General features: G+C 43.8%; 1 protein-coding gene across 3 annotated transcripts in view; it reads left to right on the plus strand.

The window, feature by feature from the left end:
- Uaca (uveal autoantigen with coiled-coil domains and ankyrin repeats) overlaps positions 1 to 16,497 on the plus strand; it is a 91,060-nt gene that overhangs the window by 41,001 nt on the left and 33,562 nt on the right. For 2 of the 3 annotated variants that reach the window (XM_040739644.1, XM_013117458.3), the window contains 2 exons: positions 10,449 to 10,582; positions 15,963 to 16,051. In XM_040739644.1, coding sequence (XP_040595578.1) covers positions 10,449 to 10,582; positions 15,963 to 16,051 — 223 coding nt within the window. Of the gene's footprint in view, positions 1 to 7,226; positions 7,414 to 10,448; positions 10,583 to 15,962; positions 16,052 to 16,497 lie in introns of those variants that run through there. The other variant, XM_005075593.4, reaches the window with a different exon arrangement.

Below are 16,497 nucleotides of genomic sequence, written 5' to 3' on the forward strand. Positions count from 1 at the left end.
AGAGGCAAGGCAGTTCCAGAGCATGGAGTCAGTCAGGATCCTTTTCACTTTTGGGCAGGGCATCCTAACATGGGAGACCAGCAAGTGCACGGGTGTGGCACCCTCACCTCTCAACCCAGTCCTTCAAGAAAAGCGTAGTCCCTGTCTCAGTAAAGGCCAAATTCAGCGTGAACAGTTAAGCCTGTTTAAATCAGTGTCTTAGAGAGCCTCTGGGACCTCAACCTGGGAGAGTGGCAACCACCTCCAAGTAAGAGTTCAGCTAGGGGACACCCAAGTGTCACCTGCTTGGCTTGTGGGAAACTCTGCGTGTGTCTGGTCATAGAAGTGTTCTGTGGGGTTGAGAGTGGTGGAGGAGGTTAGCTTTGCGGGTCTCAGAGAATGCGACTTAGCTTTAATCTGATTGTTAAAAGGGATCCTTGGTACTGAACTTACCACCTGTGAGTGTCATGAGGATGCTGTGGCATGATCTTCCTGGGGAGCAGGGAAGTGCGAGGACAGCTTAGAAGAGTCACAATGGGAGCAAACAGACTGTCAGCCTCGGCAGACAGTGTCTTCGCCAGCTGAGCACTCTCACTGGCCCCATGAAGACCTTCCTATTTCTTTACATCTGTAACTTTTTTCTCGGGACTTTCTATCCTTAATACTAAGTGAGTTCACACCCAATGTTGAAATCACACAGATTTAAAAAATGATTAGACCGTAACAAAGCACAAAGTACTTAATAATAGTCATTTCTGATGGCGGATATGCTGGCTCCCTTTCTTTGTGACGAAACACCTGAGGTTGTCAACTTATGAATATTCTATGACCAGATACCTGGGGGTGGGAGACTCCCCACAGACCAAAGAAAGTTCCAGAAACCAACAGTTGTGTGTGTCCTGTAATTTAACTCAATTCGCCATTATTTATCTAGAGACAGCACTAGATCCTGCAGGCTGAGACAGCTGGGTTAGGCATTTGGGCTCAGATTTGGAGTTTGTGCATGGCTGGCTCCCTCGCTTTCAGTGTGGTGAAGAGGCAGGTATTATATTGTCAGGAGTGAGTGGTGGAGGAGCGTGCTCTTCTCAGTGCATCTGGGAATGAGGGGATGTGGGGAAGAGAAAGAGGATCAGGATTATCAGTGCCTTTAAAGAGGCTGCCCTCATGATTCATTTCCTCCATTTACCTTCCTGAAGCATCCACTGCTTCCAGAAAGCCCAGTATATATTCATTAGTGGACGAATCAGATCATGAGGCCAGAGCCCTTGGGATCCAGTCATCTCTCAAAGGTCCCACTCCAAGGACTACTGTGCTGCGGCCCAGGCATTCAACACATGAGACCTTGTGGACATTTCAGAACCAAACTGTAGCAGGGAGATTATGGGTATCTCCATTTTCATAAGTATAATCTAGGTTTTCTGTACTGAACATGCATTTCTTGCTGTTTTGCTTCTGAAACAGGGTCTCACTGTGTAACTCTGATTGTCCTGGAACTCATTATATATAGACCAGGCTGGTTTTGAACTTACAGAGCTCTGCCTGCCTCTGCCTTTAAAAGTGTGCCCTACCACACCTGGCCAAACACACATTATTCTAAATTTTTAAAAATGTTATATCATTTGTGAAAAAGTTATGAATGTATAACTGGTATGAATGAGGTGCCCATGTTAAGAATGGGGAGTTACTTACTTGGTGTTGGTTTAGCACTCACGTTAGTCACTTCTCTGTTGCTGTAGCCAGGACCTAAAGTGACTTGGGGAAGGAAGGGTTTATTGGGCTTACAGCTCCAGAGGGAAAGTCCGTAATGGCAGCAGGCAGCTGGAGCAGGAAGCTGAGAAGTCACATTCTCATCCACCCACACTTAGAAAGCCAAGAGCATGGGTAGGCTATACACGTGAACTGCAAGTGGGGTAGACTATATACGCTAAAAGCCTGCCCCCAGTGACTTGCTTCCTCCAGCAAGGATCCCATTCTGACTGATCTGTAACCTCCCCAGACAACCCTGCCAACTGGGCACCAAATTTTCAAATGCCCAACCTTTGGGGGACATTTCTCATCTAAGCCACTAACAGGGTTTAAAGTTGTCATCCAGTTAGACCCACCTAGTGAAATAGCTGTTTTGTGTTAGAATGTTGTATTTATTCTGTAGAAATAGCTGTAATTTGACTTCACCATAGGTATTTTGGGTAGCTGCATTTGGAGTTGATTATCTCTTTTTCAAACCAGTGTAGTAACTAACCATGGAACTGTCTTTGCTGGAGGATGGCTCATTTGGGAAAACTCTTGCCTTATAAGCACAAAGACCTGACTTTAACCCCCAGAGCCCATGAGGAAATGCTGGGTGGTGTGGCATGGACCTGTTATCCCAACACTAGAGAGTCAGCAAGAGGAGGGTCCCTAGGGTTCCCTGGCCAGCCAGTCTAGGAGGTAGATAGATGATAGTGTTTCTGAGGATGACCCGGAGGCTATCCCAGCTTCCAGACACAAGTATACATGTGCACCTGCATACATGCAAACACATACAAACATATGTACAAATACATATGTCTAAAATTGAAAAAGAAGTGCATTTGTTATCCTTTTGGTAAACACTGATGCTTCTCACCAAAGATGGACTGTTTGCTTTCAGAAGTGTCTTAGGATTTGTATTGCTGTGATAAAGACTGCGACCAAAAGCTGCTTGGCAAGGAAAGTGTTTGTTTTAGTTTACAGTTCACATCACAGTCCATCTCTGTGTCTTGTGTCCTTTCTTTAAATCCACACAGCCTGTGACTAGTGGTGCCATCTTGGAACCCAGGTGTCTTAATTAGGATTGATATTGTTGCAGTGAAATACAATGACATAAAGCAACTTGGGAGGAAATGGTTTGTTTCACTCACTGCTCCATATAACTGCTCATCATCAAAAGTAGTCAGGGCAAGAACTCAAGCAGGGTGGGAACCAGAGGAGCTGATGCAGAAGCCATGAAGGGTGCTGCTCACTGGCTTGCTCCTCATGGCTTTGCTCAGCCTGCTTTCTTATAGAACCCAGGACCACCAGCCCAGGGATAGCATCACCCACAGTGAGCTGCTCTCTCCCCCATCCATCATTAACAGGAAATGCACCACAGGCTTGCCTGCAGGCCAATCTGGTGGGGCATTTTCTCAATGGATGTTACTTCCTCCAAAATGACTCTATTTTGTGTCAAGCTGACCTAAAACTAGTTGGCAAACAAGGGCTTGCGTTTGCTCCTGCAGGGATTGCGTTAAGTATCCAGCTGCTATTTGCCACGATACTCTGAGGTGTTCCTAGCAGGTGGTTTCGTAAAGGACTGCAGGGGGAAGGTGGACTGCTGCTGCTGCTGCTGCTGCTGGTGACACAGTAGAGGGCCTGCCTGATAGCCGGGTGACGCAGTTTAAGATGTTCTCCATCAAACAAACAAACAAACAAACAAACAAACACGATGTTCTCCATCAAGTGGCTGAACCCTGTGTGAGCAGTGCAGCAATGTCAGAGGTGGAGAGGCTGACTCAGCAGAGAACTGCGCCAAACTTTAACAGTTGCTATCAGGTGATGGCCACCCTCACCTGCCTTGGTGTTTTAAAAAGCTATAAGTTTGTGTTAATCATTTGAATGGTGTCATAAGAAATCACATTTATTTTGGAAATTATTGCTGGGCTGAAAATCCTAGCTAATATGAAAGCAGCCTAAAAACCGTAGCATAGAATCATGGCGTTGTTGATTCGTGTGCAGTTCAGTGTTGAGTGTGTTCAGTGTCCAGCAGCTGATCTACAGAACTTCCTCAGCCTACAGGACTGAAATGGGTCCTCCTTTCCCCTCCCCTTTTTTCTTTTCTTTTCTTTTCTTTTGATTTATTTACTTGAGAGTGCTCTACCTGCATGTACAACTTTATGCCAGAAGAGGGCAGCCGATCCCACTATAGATGGTTGTGAGCCACTATGTGGTTGTTGGGAATAGAACGCAAGACCTCTGGAAGAGCAGTTCTTTAACGGCTGAGCCATCTCTCCAGACACGGAACTCCACCGTTTTATCATCCACTTCTCTCTCCTGCTGCTGGCTCTGTCAGCTGACAACCCCCATTCAGTATTTTTTGTTGTTTCTATGAATTTAACTCCTATGAAGGTGACATTATACAGTGTGTGTGTGTGTGTGTGTGTGTGTGTGTGTGTGTGTGTCAGACAGAGAAAAGGGGAGGTGGGAAGAGAGAGAGACAGAGAGAGACACAGAGAGAGAGACAGAGACAGAGACAGAGAGAGACAGAGAGACAGAGAGAGAGAAGGGGGAGGAGGTGATCAACTTATTTTCCTTAGCACAGGGTTCCCATGGGATGTGATTGCCTTCTTGATTAAGAACTGCATAATATTCCATTTTTTATTAATCAAGTATTGTCTGGGTTGCTTCTGCTCCCAGCTGTTGGGAGGAATGCTGCAGAGGGCATGGGGGTTTTTTGGAGTGGATGCCCAGGAGTAGAGCAGCCTCATGCTCTCTAACATCTAACTTTTTTCTTTCTGTCTTTCTTTTCTTTTCTCTTCTTTTTTGGTAGAATAATAACTTTTGATAGTAGTTATTCTAATGAGCATAAGATCATGTCTTAAGAGTCACTGCTGAGAAAACTGGTTATCTACCCACAAAAGAATGAAGCTTTACATCCAGTTAAAACCAGCTGCCTTCGCATGCTTACAGATCTAGACAGAGGCCTTTTTACTGTAAAACCAGAAGAAACACAGGAGAAGCCTTCACCGTGGTGGAGTTCTTGCATACGACACCAAAGCAAAAACTACCCTGGCGTCATCTCCAGTGTAAACACTTCTGCCCAGTAGAAGAAGCAGTCAGTCCAGTGAAAAGGCGAGATAATTTTCTGCCCATAAAGGGTAATATGTAGAAGATCAATGTATTTTTAAGTCTTTTGCTGTGTTTTTATCTTGTGTGTGTGTGCTTGTATGCCACAGTTCACATGTGGAGGTCAGAGGACACCTAGAAGAAATCTGTTCTCTCTGCCACATGGGTCCTGTGATTGGACTCAGATGCTTCTGTGCTGAGCCATCTTGTCAGCCCGATTGTCTCTTTAGCCGTGGCAGGCTGTTAGAGCTTACCAAATAGATTTTCTGCATTAGTTGAAATATTGTCCCCTGCCCAGGTCACTTGGTGTGTGATGCTGATTGATTTTCTTATTGTGAACGCTCCTTGAGTTCTAGTGATGGATTCTGTCAGTATTTCATTGTAGTACTTAATTTTTCAAATGTGCTGTTGAATTTGGTTCACACTGATTATTAGTATTATGTTGTTGTTGTTGTTTTTCAAGACAGGATTTCTCTGTATTGTTTTGGAGGCTGTCCTGGAACGTGCTCTGTAGACCAGATGGCCTCGAACTCACAGAGATCCGCCTGCCTCTGCCTCCCGGGTTCTGGGATTAAAGGCGTGTGCCACCAACGCCCTTCTTCACACTGATTATTTTGCTTGTGTTCAAAGCATGTGATAGACATCTGATTGTATCTGAACATGATATAACATGCAGTTTTTTAAAAATAGGACTTGAAAATTATGCACCAGCATTATCAAGCCTGCACCTTCCTTTTTTTAATACGTGTTTAATGTCATTAAGTATACAGTCAGTAGTCACACTCCTCCGACTCTTAGGGAGCCACTGTGGAGGGATGTGAATAGGACTAGGATGGTGGCCTCTGGGGCAGCCATGTGCATGAAGGCTCACAGTCCATCTCCTTAGCTGAGAGTCCCTTATGTGACTTTGGAGAGTCTGACTAGCTTCCCCTCTTATTCTTTTCTGCCTTTGCTGGCCTATTTGTTTCTAGAAAAAAAAATGTGCTTGCTATGTTATCCCAAAGGCTGGGGCCTGAGTTCTAGCCCAGATCGCCCCTGAAGAAGAATGATGAGGCTGGGTGGAGTCTCTGGGGCCATGTAACTGACCCCTTGGTATCTCATGTGGTCTGGGAGGAAAGCACCTCATTGTTTTCAAAACAATTCATCAGGGTGTGTGACCATATGTGCTTTATAATTAGAATATGTGCCTCATGGTTTACATTGCAACGGGAGGAAACCGGTTCCTTGTTGGAGTTCATGCAGTATTTTCAATAGGCAGCATGATCTATGGTAGGACAGTCACCTCCTTCCTCTAAGACTTGCTTGGAATGTATCACATTCCCGCACGGACACACACACCACAAGCAATGTGGAAAATCTTGGTATTGTAGGGAGTACAAGTACAGAGAGGTTTTACCTTTCTCTCCCCACACTTCCCACATAGCTGTGTTTTTTATAATGAAGCTTGGCTTTGGGATGGGTTTGCTTCCGTCAGTCTTAATCAGTTTATTTTCTTGTGTTTTGCTTTTATCCACGAATGGAGATCATTTGACTTTCTGCTGATATAGTATGTACTCATTCTAAGAGGCAGGGCACTTAGCTTGGAAATGCAGAGTACAGAGTTAAATTTAAAATTTTAAATTAAAACTTGTGGCACAGTCTTCACCATGATGTTATCTTGGCAGTGCCCTTGTCCCTTCTTGTTTGACTTGTGAGGAGACAGACGGGCAGCAGCTGTAAGCTGAAACCTGGTTGTATGCAGAGCAGGCTTGCCAGGGGTACTAACATTCAAAGTGGGGTGATTGTGTGTGTGTGTGTGTGTCCGTCCGTGCACACACACCCGTGTTTCCTTAAATGAAAGCATGACACATTTGCTTTAAATAGGATTGTGTATCCTGTTTGTCTAGGCTAGTGAAACTCCATGATAGATGACCCTAAGATTGAAACCAGATTTAAATACTGTTTTGTTGAATAACCAGATTTGTCTGTGCACCTCCTGGTCACATCGGCACACACTTGCACTGATTTGTACTGACGTGATCAGCACGTTTCACAATGCGCTTGAGTCATTTCCCCAGGAGACCTGGCTTTGGTTACTCAGAGGGAAGGCATGCATTGACAACAAGTTCCTGGCCCCTTTCTATCACCCAGCTGTCAGGTCCTATGGAATCTAAAATAGAACTGTGCTAATGGTTCCAGGCCACACACTGTTTACCGGTCACTTTGGAGTTGGCCGGTCTCGTGCACAGCGGCGTCTGGGCTGCTGGGTGGATGAAACAGGATGTGGGGTTTCTTCCAATGGGGTCCCTGAAAGGGGAGGAATCTGAAAGCCAGCTACTCACAAGAAAGGAAGAAAGAGGAGGAGTTACATACCTGACTCTGGGTAGCTCTGCTCGGGTGCCTGGCAGCAAGGGGAGAAGGTTCTCAGCCTTACGCAGGTGGAGAAGGATCCGGAAGATGAAGAAAATAAATCTGCAGATTCAAGCTACGTGCAACCCAGCATGTGAGGGGCCGAGTCCCCTGCGAGGAATCTGCAGAGATTTGTAATTTAATGCAACACGAACCAGAAGCCTGGCTATGATGAACTGTTGGCTCTCTTGCGCTCCTAAGCACACAGTAGGTATATTGTGGAACAGAGATCTGCATACAGGCTTCCCGTGTGCTTTTAAAGTGTCCTGTCTTATTAACAGCACCGACAGTCTCTGTACTGGTGGTTTTTCTTTCTGTGTTTTCAGCGTCAACAGCAGCTGACAAAGCTTTTGTTTTCCTGGGCTTTCAAAGCACAGGACAGAACATTAGTAACTGGTCTGTGGAACTGTTAACTGACATTGAGCCAGAACTGGAAATGGTGCTTGATGAAGTCGGACTTAAAATTACTAGCTAGCATGAAACTGTAGTTACATCGAATTATCTTGCTTCTTTTTGTGAAAGCCTTCCTTGGGAGTTTGCGGTGGTTTGTTCACTGTGCAGGGTGTTTTTTTCTACCCAGCAAGTTTCCTTGGGGGTCAGGGCTGTTTTAAGTCTAAGGATAAACTAATCAGTTTAGGGCAGGTATTTGTGTGGTCAGCATGACCTAATCCTTTGGACATCTGACAGCCCAGTGTCTCTTCCATCTAAATTCACTGTTGCTCCCCTAAGCAGGCGCTAGGCTGTTTTGCTCTGTCTGAAAAGAGAGAGATGATGCCTAAGCTGCAGTTTAGGTTTTGTGTCAGGAGGTAGGCTTCAGTCACTTGTTGACAGTTTGGACGTTTGAATTTAGAGAGGCTGGATGACCACTAATTTAACCTCAATACACCATTTCTGAAGGCTGTAGGTGCTGAAACCAGGGTCTGTTAAGCTAAATCTCAGGGGTGAGTCAGAAATTGAAATTTTACATCTGTCTTCACATTCCATTTTTCCCCATTTTCTCTTTCGAGTACTTCATGAATCAATTGGTAGAATTTACTATAGAAATTTAGGAAGCTAGTGATTTTTTTTTCCTTGTTAAACATTTAGAGGGTTCTGTGGGCAAAGGATTGACTGACTTTGCCAATTATGCAAAAATGCTTAGGTCGTGTGGAGCTACAGAAATAACACTGGTTTAGTATGGAATTTAGCAGTGAATTAATGTAATATTATATTACATTTAAAAAAACTTTGTGTGAATGCACGAGAGAGTGCACATGCCATACATAGCTCGTGTGCCCCAGAGGACAACCTGTGGACGCCAGTCTTCTCCCTCTACCATGTAGATTTGGGGATCAAATTCAGGTTATCAGACTTGGTGGCAAGCACCTTTAGTCTCTGAGCCATCTCGCCAGCCTCGATGTGATATTTTAAAAGATTAAATCTTATGTGCTTAAAAACACATATCTTAGCCGGGCGATGGTGGCGCACGCCTTTAATCCCAGCACTCGGGAGGCAGAGGCAGGCGAATCTCTGTGCGTTCGAGGCCAGGCTGGACCGATAGCCTCCGAAACAATACAGAGAAACCCTGTCTCGTAAAAACCAAAAAACAAAACAAAACAAAACAAAAAACACATATCTTTTCACCCAATATTTACTCTTTCTTGGTCCTTCTTTCTAAATGTTGTACCATACCTACACTAGATGTTTACATATGTATAAGCATAGATGCCTATAATTTCTTTTTTAAAATAATTTATTTTTATTTCATGTGCATTGGTGTTTTGCCTGCATGTCTGTCTGTGTGAGGGTGCCAGATCCTCTGGAACTGGACAATTGTGAGCCACAATGTAGTTGCTGGGAATTGAACATGGGTTCTCCAGAACAGCCAGTGCTCTTAACTGCTGAGCCCTCTCTCTAGTCCCAGGTGTCTATATTTTCATTCCATATTCTGGCATATCTATGCTCTGAGAAGAGATCCAAGTTACTGACCTCACGGTATGCTCTCTGCTTAAAGCTAACATAACCTTGATGTGATTGAAATATACATTGTATACTACTTCCTCCTGGGCTCAAAATCACCTTCATCTTCCTTTTAAGTATGTGCATGCTGGGTTTTTGCAAAAATACAAAACTTGCTGGCAATGGTGGTATATGCCTTGGTAGACTGAGGCAGGAGGATGGCCTCATTTTGAAGCCAGCATGGGCTCTATAGGGAGAGCCTGTCTGTTTAAAGCAATGGCAACAAACAAACAAAAAGTAGTATTTTAGAGTGCTTCTTCTTTTGTTTTTTTTTTCTTCTTCTGCATAATTTTTTTTTATCCCCAGGCGGTGGTGGAGCCTGCCTTTAGTCCCAGCACTTGGGAGGCAGAGGCAGGTGGATATCTGTGAGTTTGAGGTCAGCCTGGTTTACAAAGTTGAGTTTCAGGCCAGCCTCTAAAGCTACAGAGAAACCCTGTCTCGAAAATCCAAAAACAATTTTTTATCCTAATGTGCAGGTATTCATTCCTTATTCTATTGAATATTGTATGTATATAGTTGTAATCTCACAATGTCTTGGAAATAGGAGGCATTATAGTGACTTACAGTGCACACAAATTCACTGCACCTAAGGGTGCGGGGAGATAGTAACTAGGAACAGCTGTGAAAGGGTAAGCCCTAGGGGAATAGGGAGCAATCAGAGCCAAGCCTGGCTACACCACTCAGATCATCTGGTGCTGGGAGCGTGACTCCTCTCTTCCGTTAAGAGGATCTCATAATTGTAGCCCTCTGGGTGGCTTGAGGTGTTGTCTCTTGCTTGGGGGTGGATGCTAAGTAATTATTAATTTTATTTGCCCCGAAGATAGCTAACAGAATATTGAACACACAAAACATACATTTTCTCATAAATTTAAGGTAAATAGACTTCTCATGACCCGTGTATTTGGGAAGGTTTTATATGCCTATACTCCTAGCACTGAGAAGGCAGAAGCAGGTGGATCCCTGTGAGTTCAAGGCCAGCCTGGTCTACATAGCTATTTCTAGGCCAGCCAGGACTACATAGAGAAGCCCTGTCTCCAATAAATTAGTAAGTAAGCAAGTAAATAAATAAATAATGTGCTATTTTGGTAAAACACAGCAGAGAGAAAGACATTTGGTGTAGAGCTGGAAATGGATTGATACACTCTGCGGGGCCTTCTCCCCTTTTCTTCCCTTCCTTCTTTGAGAGAGTTGACGAATATAGTATGTTATGTTTCCTTTATCTCTCTCTCTCTCTTTTTTTGTAGCATTCAGTAGAGTGGAATAAATATGATGACCGATTGATGAAGGCTGCTGAACGGGGAGATGTGGAGAAAGTGTCCTCCATCCTTGCCAAAAAGGGTGTTCATCCAGGCAAGCTAGATGTGGAAGGCAGATCTGCGTGAGTATTGGCCTGTCATTGAGGCCTGGGTGGAGCCTTGGGATCCAAATGCTGCTGTGAACTGTGACTATCCCTGTTGTTTTAAAAGCCCAAACCACTGCTGTTTACTATGAACTAGTTTTGATTGTCCTCCATTTAATATTTTTACAGTGTTCAGTTGCTTAGGAAGCGTCCATTCATGCTATTTGAGGTATTTTCACTGATAGACTTTTCTTCAGTCCTTCTATTTGGTCTTTGAAGCAGCCAAGTAGAAGGAGCACTTTAAAGTCTGCAGAACTTCAATAGCTTGTTCTGACCTCAGGAGTCCCCAAGCTTGCGGGAGGGCCCCAGCTTTCTGCCTTTGACGAATTCTGTAAAGGACACTGTCCTTTCCTCCAAGCCTCAATTTGAGTTTTTAATTCAGATCATTAGTTTTAACAAGACAGAGTGGAGCAGCGAGGATATCTGCAGTACATAGTGTGCCTTGGGTAGACAGGCTTAGGGAGCCTACCCTCTGCATGTTTGGGTGAACTGACTCCCAGCATGCTGTGTGCCTCTAAGCAAATATCTCCCCCACCCATGCAGACCTGCAGCACTTCTATCTGGTTGAGGAACAGAAGCATCTGGGTTAAAGGGTAAATTCTGATCTGTTAAGACTTTAATGACAGCCTCTGCAGCCTTAGTTGGGAGCCCTTCCAACAGCACAGGTGAAAAGTCCTATTTCCGAAAATCCTGTCTCAGCCTTGTGGGGATTTTTCTTTTCTTTCAAAATCTTATAATTGGAAGCTGATGCTAAATATAGAAGTGAATATGAGGAAGTTAATCATTAATGTTTGATGTAGATTATGACTTTGGAATGTATAATATTTCAGTAGAGCAAAGTGTGACTGCAAATTCACAAGATTTCTAGCAACAATAAAGCATTCACAGTCAGTTTTACCCAGCAGCATTCTGGTTTTTGTTTGTTTGTTTGCTTGTTTGCAGTGAGACAGGGTCTCTCCATGTAGCCTTAGCTGACTTCACCAAGCTGTAGACCAGGCTGGCCTTAAACTCACGGAGACCTGCTGTCTCAGCCTCCTGAATGCTGGGATTAAAGGTGTGTGCCTCCATGCACTTTAAATACAGGAAATAAGTTATTGTTATTTTTAGTTATTTTCCTATTTTTTTTAAATTAATGCTGTTTGGTGTGGCTCATGGTACAGATGGTAAAATATAATCTCTACAAGTGAGTGTCTTTCTAGTCTCATCTTTATCCAGTGCTAAGATGTTAAGCGGTGATGCCCATACTGTGACCATATTCCTTAGTGTTTGGAATGGTTGCATGAGAGCCTGCTGGGCTCTCTCTGGTTAGAAGCTCAGTCCTGAGGTTATCTGTGCTGACCGAATCATACAGAATCAGTGTCATCTGGGGAACGCTTGAGTCCTGTTAGTCTTCCAGGTCTTTGTAGGAAGGAGCCTTCAGGGTACTCACAGGGCAAAATGTTTTCCCTTTTTATTAATATGTATGAACTATATATTCTTTCTTTTTTTTTTGGTTTTTCGAGACAGGGTTTGTCTGTGGCTTTGGAGGCTGTCCTGGAACTAGCTCTAGTAGACCAGGCTGGTCTCGAACTCACAGAGATTCTCCTGCCTCTGCCTCCCGAGTGTTGGGATTAAAGGCGAGCACCACCATTGCCTGGCAGTATATATTCTTTCTTAATGAAAGCATTTTATATTTATTTAGTGTGTGTTACAGATGTATGTTCTGTATTATCTCTAGTGGCAAAATAATTTTGATTTGAAATATTTTATTTTCAACTTTGAAATTTTAAAAGACAGTTTTATTTTGAAAATGTTTTGTTTTTAATTTTTACTTTTGAAAATATTTTATGTGTAGACGTGTGTGTGCGTGTGTGTGTGTGTGTGTGTGTGTGTGTGTGTGCTCAAGTGTATGTATGCGCACCACAGGAATGCAGGAGCCCACAGAAGTAGAAAAGTGCATTAGATTTTCTGGAATTGGAGGTACAGACAGATGGTAGCCACCATGTGTGTGCTGGGAAGTGAGCTGGGTCTTCTACAAGAGCAGTCAGTGTTCTTCATGAAAAAGCTGTCTCTCTAGTTCCTAGGTTTTGAAATTCTACTAGGGAAAAAAAAAGACAGCAAGTACTTGAAGTCACTGTGGTTCCAAAAAGGAACTAGGGTTGGCAGTTGTGGTAGACACCAAATTCAGTGGACAAGAATATCCATTTCACTAGACAGTGGTGGTGCATTTTTAATCACAGCACATGGGAGGCAGAGACAGGCGGATCTCTGTTAGTTCGAGGCCAGCCTGATCTATGGAGTGAGTTCCAGGACAGCCAGAGCTACAAAGAGAAGTCCTGTCTCAAAAAGCAAAACAAGAAAACTAAAAACCAAAAAAATAATGAATATTCGTGTCAGGTACACAAACTCTTGTAACTCCAGCTCCAGGGGATCCAGCATTGTCTTCTGGCCTCCAGATACCCTCAAGCACCACACAAAGACATACACACATAAACACACACAGATATACACACACAGTGGTATACACAGACACACATACATACATACACACAGACACACATATGCAGATATACACACATGCAGATACACACAGACACACACACAGATAGATATACACACACAGACATGCATACAGATATACAGATGCACACACTACCTATATGTAAAAAGGAGGTTTTCTTAGTTGCAAAGGAGCATTTCTCATACTTCATGTACAGCTCTGTGCATATGTTTCTGTGATTGACATGTCTTCTTCCTCAAGCATGCCTGCTATTTATAGCTTGGAAGCGCTTGTGGATTAACAGGGACTCCTGCCCTGCCATGCACCGTCTGTGCTGTGTTGGCTGTTTTGAAGACCATGGTCTTGCAAAGCTTGTGAGCTGAGGAGTAAAAACAAAGGACCCCAAACTGGCGTTTTCTAAGGCATAACTTTAGGAGGCTGAGGACCTTAGTATGAAAGAGGCACTGCTGCCTCTGAAGGGCTGCACAGTGTGTTTCAGTCTAGTTGACTTCTTCCGTGTCTCAGATTGAGTGATGCCCATGGCCCAAATGTGTCTGTCCTATTAAAATGGAGAACAAATGTGTCTCTTAGCACCTGTTCTCCTCTGTCTGATTTAAACTGATTGTAGCCCTCCTGTCTTTAGGAAGCATTGATCTCTAGTTTGCATCTCACCTGTCACGATATTGCTAGAGTCACATGATGATGACCTGCTATCTGGAAGTGAATTTTCAAGCTACTTCTGGATTTTGTCTCTCGACTTTTTCCTTAGCAGACAATTGAGAGTGTAACATCTGACATTTGTGTCTGGAGATATAACAAAGTAAAACATAATCAACTTTGCTTTTATTGAGTTTGCAGTTGAGTGACAAGAAAGCCACAGGTCACAGAGACCATCGGTATTGGATTTATATGGGATAAAATGTTCATCCTATAGAGAACAGTGGAGACAGCGATGGGGCATCAGAACTAAGGCTTCAGGCCGTGGGGACCCGGCCTCCTACCGAAAGTGAGCCCACCTGTGGGGCTTGCACTTTGACCTCCTCTTCCTGACATCTGCACGGGAGGTCCTCCTGTAGGGACCTCCTCCCTGCTTCAGGTGGGACTCAGTGTCCTTTCCCCACAACATCCAGTCTACTCACCAGTTTGGATTTTAATGAATTCTAGTCAGCTAGTAGAGTACTAGATGAGGAAAGAAAGACTAGGGTATTTTGTTAGCTGGTGTCTTAAGTACCTAAATGCTTAGAGTTAGCTTGTCTTTTTAACAAAAGATTTTACTTTATGTGTATGCATGTATGTATACATACACATATGCAAATGGAACCCCAGGAGGCCAAAAGAATTGCTGCCTGCTAGTGCTCTTAACTGCTGAGCACTCTCTCTAGCCCCAGAGGTAGCATCTTAACAGGCTTGACTCACCTCATTAGGGAGCTTGTTCAATGAGGCCTGCTGATGTGAAACTTCAGGCACTAGGTGGAATTCAGTGTTTACACTGTTGGAGGGTTAGGGTTAGGCTGACAATTCTGGAGAGAGAAGAGAGTCTGTGTTCTGCTTTGGCCTTAACCTTTTTCTGTTACTTTATTTCTTGGGTGGTTAAGTCAAACAAAATAACCTCTTAAAAATGTTTCAGTGTGGGTGCTGGGAAATTGCTTAGTGAATGAGTGCTTGCCACCCAAACATGAAGACCAGAATTCTTGTCCCTCAACTCATGAAAATTCTGGGGGTGTGTGGCAGCCTGCCTATCATTTCCTGAGCTCTGGCTTAGAAAGTGAAGACAGGTGGTCCCTCCGCAGGTTGGCTGGTTGGACTGGTTTTCTCAGCAAATCCTGCACTCAAATGAGAAACCCTGCCTCTGTGAGTAAGGCAGAGCATTGTAGACTGGAGTTTCTGTTCTGCTTGTCCCACAGCTGTTTAGTCCCAAATAAACACACTGAGGCTTACATTAATTATATACAGTTTGGCTGATGGTTTAGGCTTCCTATTGGCTAGCTCTCTCTTAATTATTAGCCCATTTCTATTAATCTGTGTGTCTCCACATGGTCTTGGTTTACTGGTGATGACCAGACCTCTTGCTTCCTTGGCAGCCACATGACATTCTCCCTGACTCTGCCTAATTCCTTTCTCTATCCCTGTTTCGATTCCTACCTGGCCAAATCTTGCCTGTCCATTGGCCAAAACAGCTTTATTCATCAGCCAATAAAAGAAGCAAATATTCACAGCATACAGAAAAACATCCCCCATCAGAGCCTGATCAAGAAAGACTCCCAAAGTCAGCCTTGGGCACACATGGACACTCACATCACAGTCATAGGCACATGCCAAAAAAAAGACAAAAGGAAAAGTTCTGGTGTTCTTTATTTATTTCTAATAGAAATAATAAATTACAGGGCTAATGATATTATATAATAACATTTTGTCTTATTAAAATTGTTGAATATTAAAATATTTCATGCTAAGGAGGTATTTCTAGAATGACTTGGCTTGTTTTATGAATCAGATTTTTTTTAGCATTTCAGATTTGGGAACTAAAAAACATTCTATCGGTAAAAATGATGTAACAGAGCAAAAACCTTTACAACAGTGTGTGTATGTGTGTGTGCATGTGTATTAAAGAAAGGAAGACATTGGTAGAACATTTAATGTGCCTGGTGTTTTGCCTGCATGTGTCTGTCTACCACATGTATGCCTGGTACCCACGGAGGCCAGAAGAGGGTATTGGATTCCCTGGGACTATAATTACAGTTGGTTTGAGTTGCCATATGGATACTAGGAATCGAACCTAAGTCCTCTGGAAGACTAACCACTGAGCCATCTCTAGCTCCATGAACTTTTGTGTTATCTTTGTTAGTTTCCATGGCATAACAGATGTTCTCTCCAATTTAGCTTCCATGTCGTGGCATCCAAAGGGAACCTGGAGTGTCTTAATGCCATCCTTACACATGGAATTGATGTTGCAACTAGTGACAGTGCAGGTAAGCTTCCTCCATGAAGAGGATAGAGTATTGCCCGTTATTAACCCCTCCTCTCCCTCCCTTCCCCTTCCTCCCTCCCTCCCTCCTCTCTCTCCCTCCTTCCCTCCTTCCACTCCCTCCCCTCCCTTGCTAGAGATTGAGCCCAGGGCCTTGCATATGGTGGCCATGCACTCTACAGTAGTTATTCCCCAAGCTCCTTCTCACACTCTGAACCAGACCTAACTTAAATAGCCAAATCCTGAAGCTTCTGTTTTAGTCTATTTATTTGATTACTATTTGTTTTTACATTTGTTTGACATGTATGCATTGTGCACCTGGCTGTGTGTATATGTACCATGTGCTTGAGGCCAGAAAGTGGGTGTAAGATCCCCCCTGGAGCTGGCTGTGAGCAGCCTAATGTGGGTGCTGGGAACTGAAGCCATGTCCTCTGCAAGAGCAGCAAGTGC

The sequence above is a fragment of the Mesocricetus auratus genome, unplaced genomic scaffold, assembly GCF_017639785.1.
Source record: "Mesocricetus auratus isolate SY011 unplaced genomic scaffold, BCM_Maur_2.0 Super-Scaffold_100691, whole genome shotgun sequence".
In the NCBI taxonomy this organism is placed as follows: Eukaryota; Metazoa; Chordata; class Mammalia; order Rodentia; family Cricetidae; genus Mesocricetus; species Mesocricetus auratus.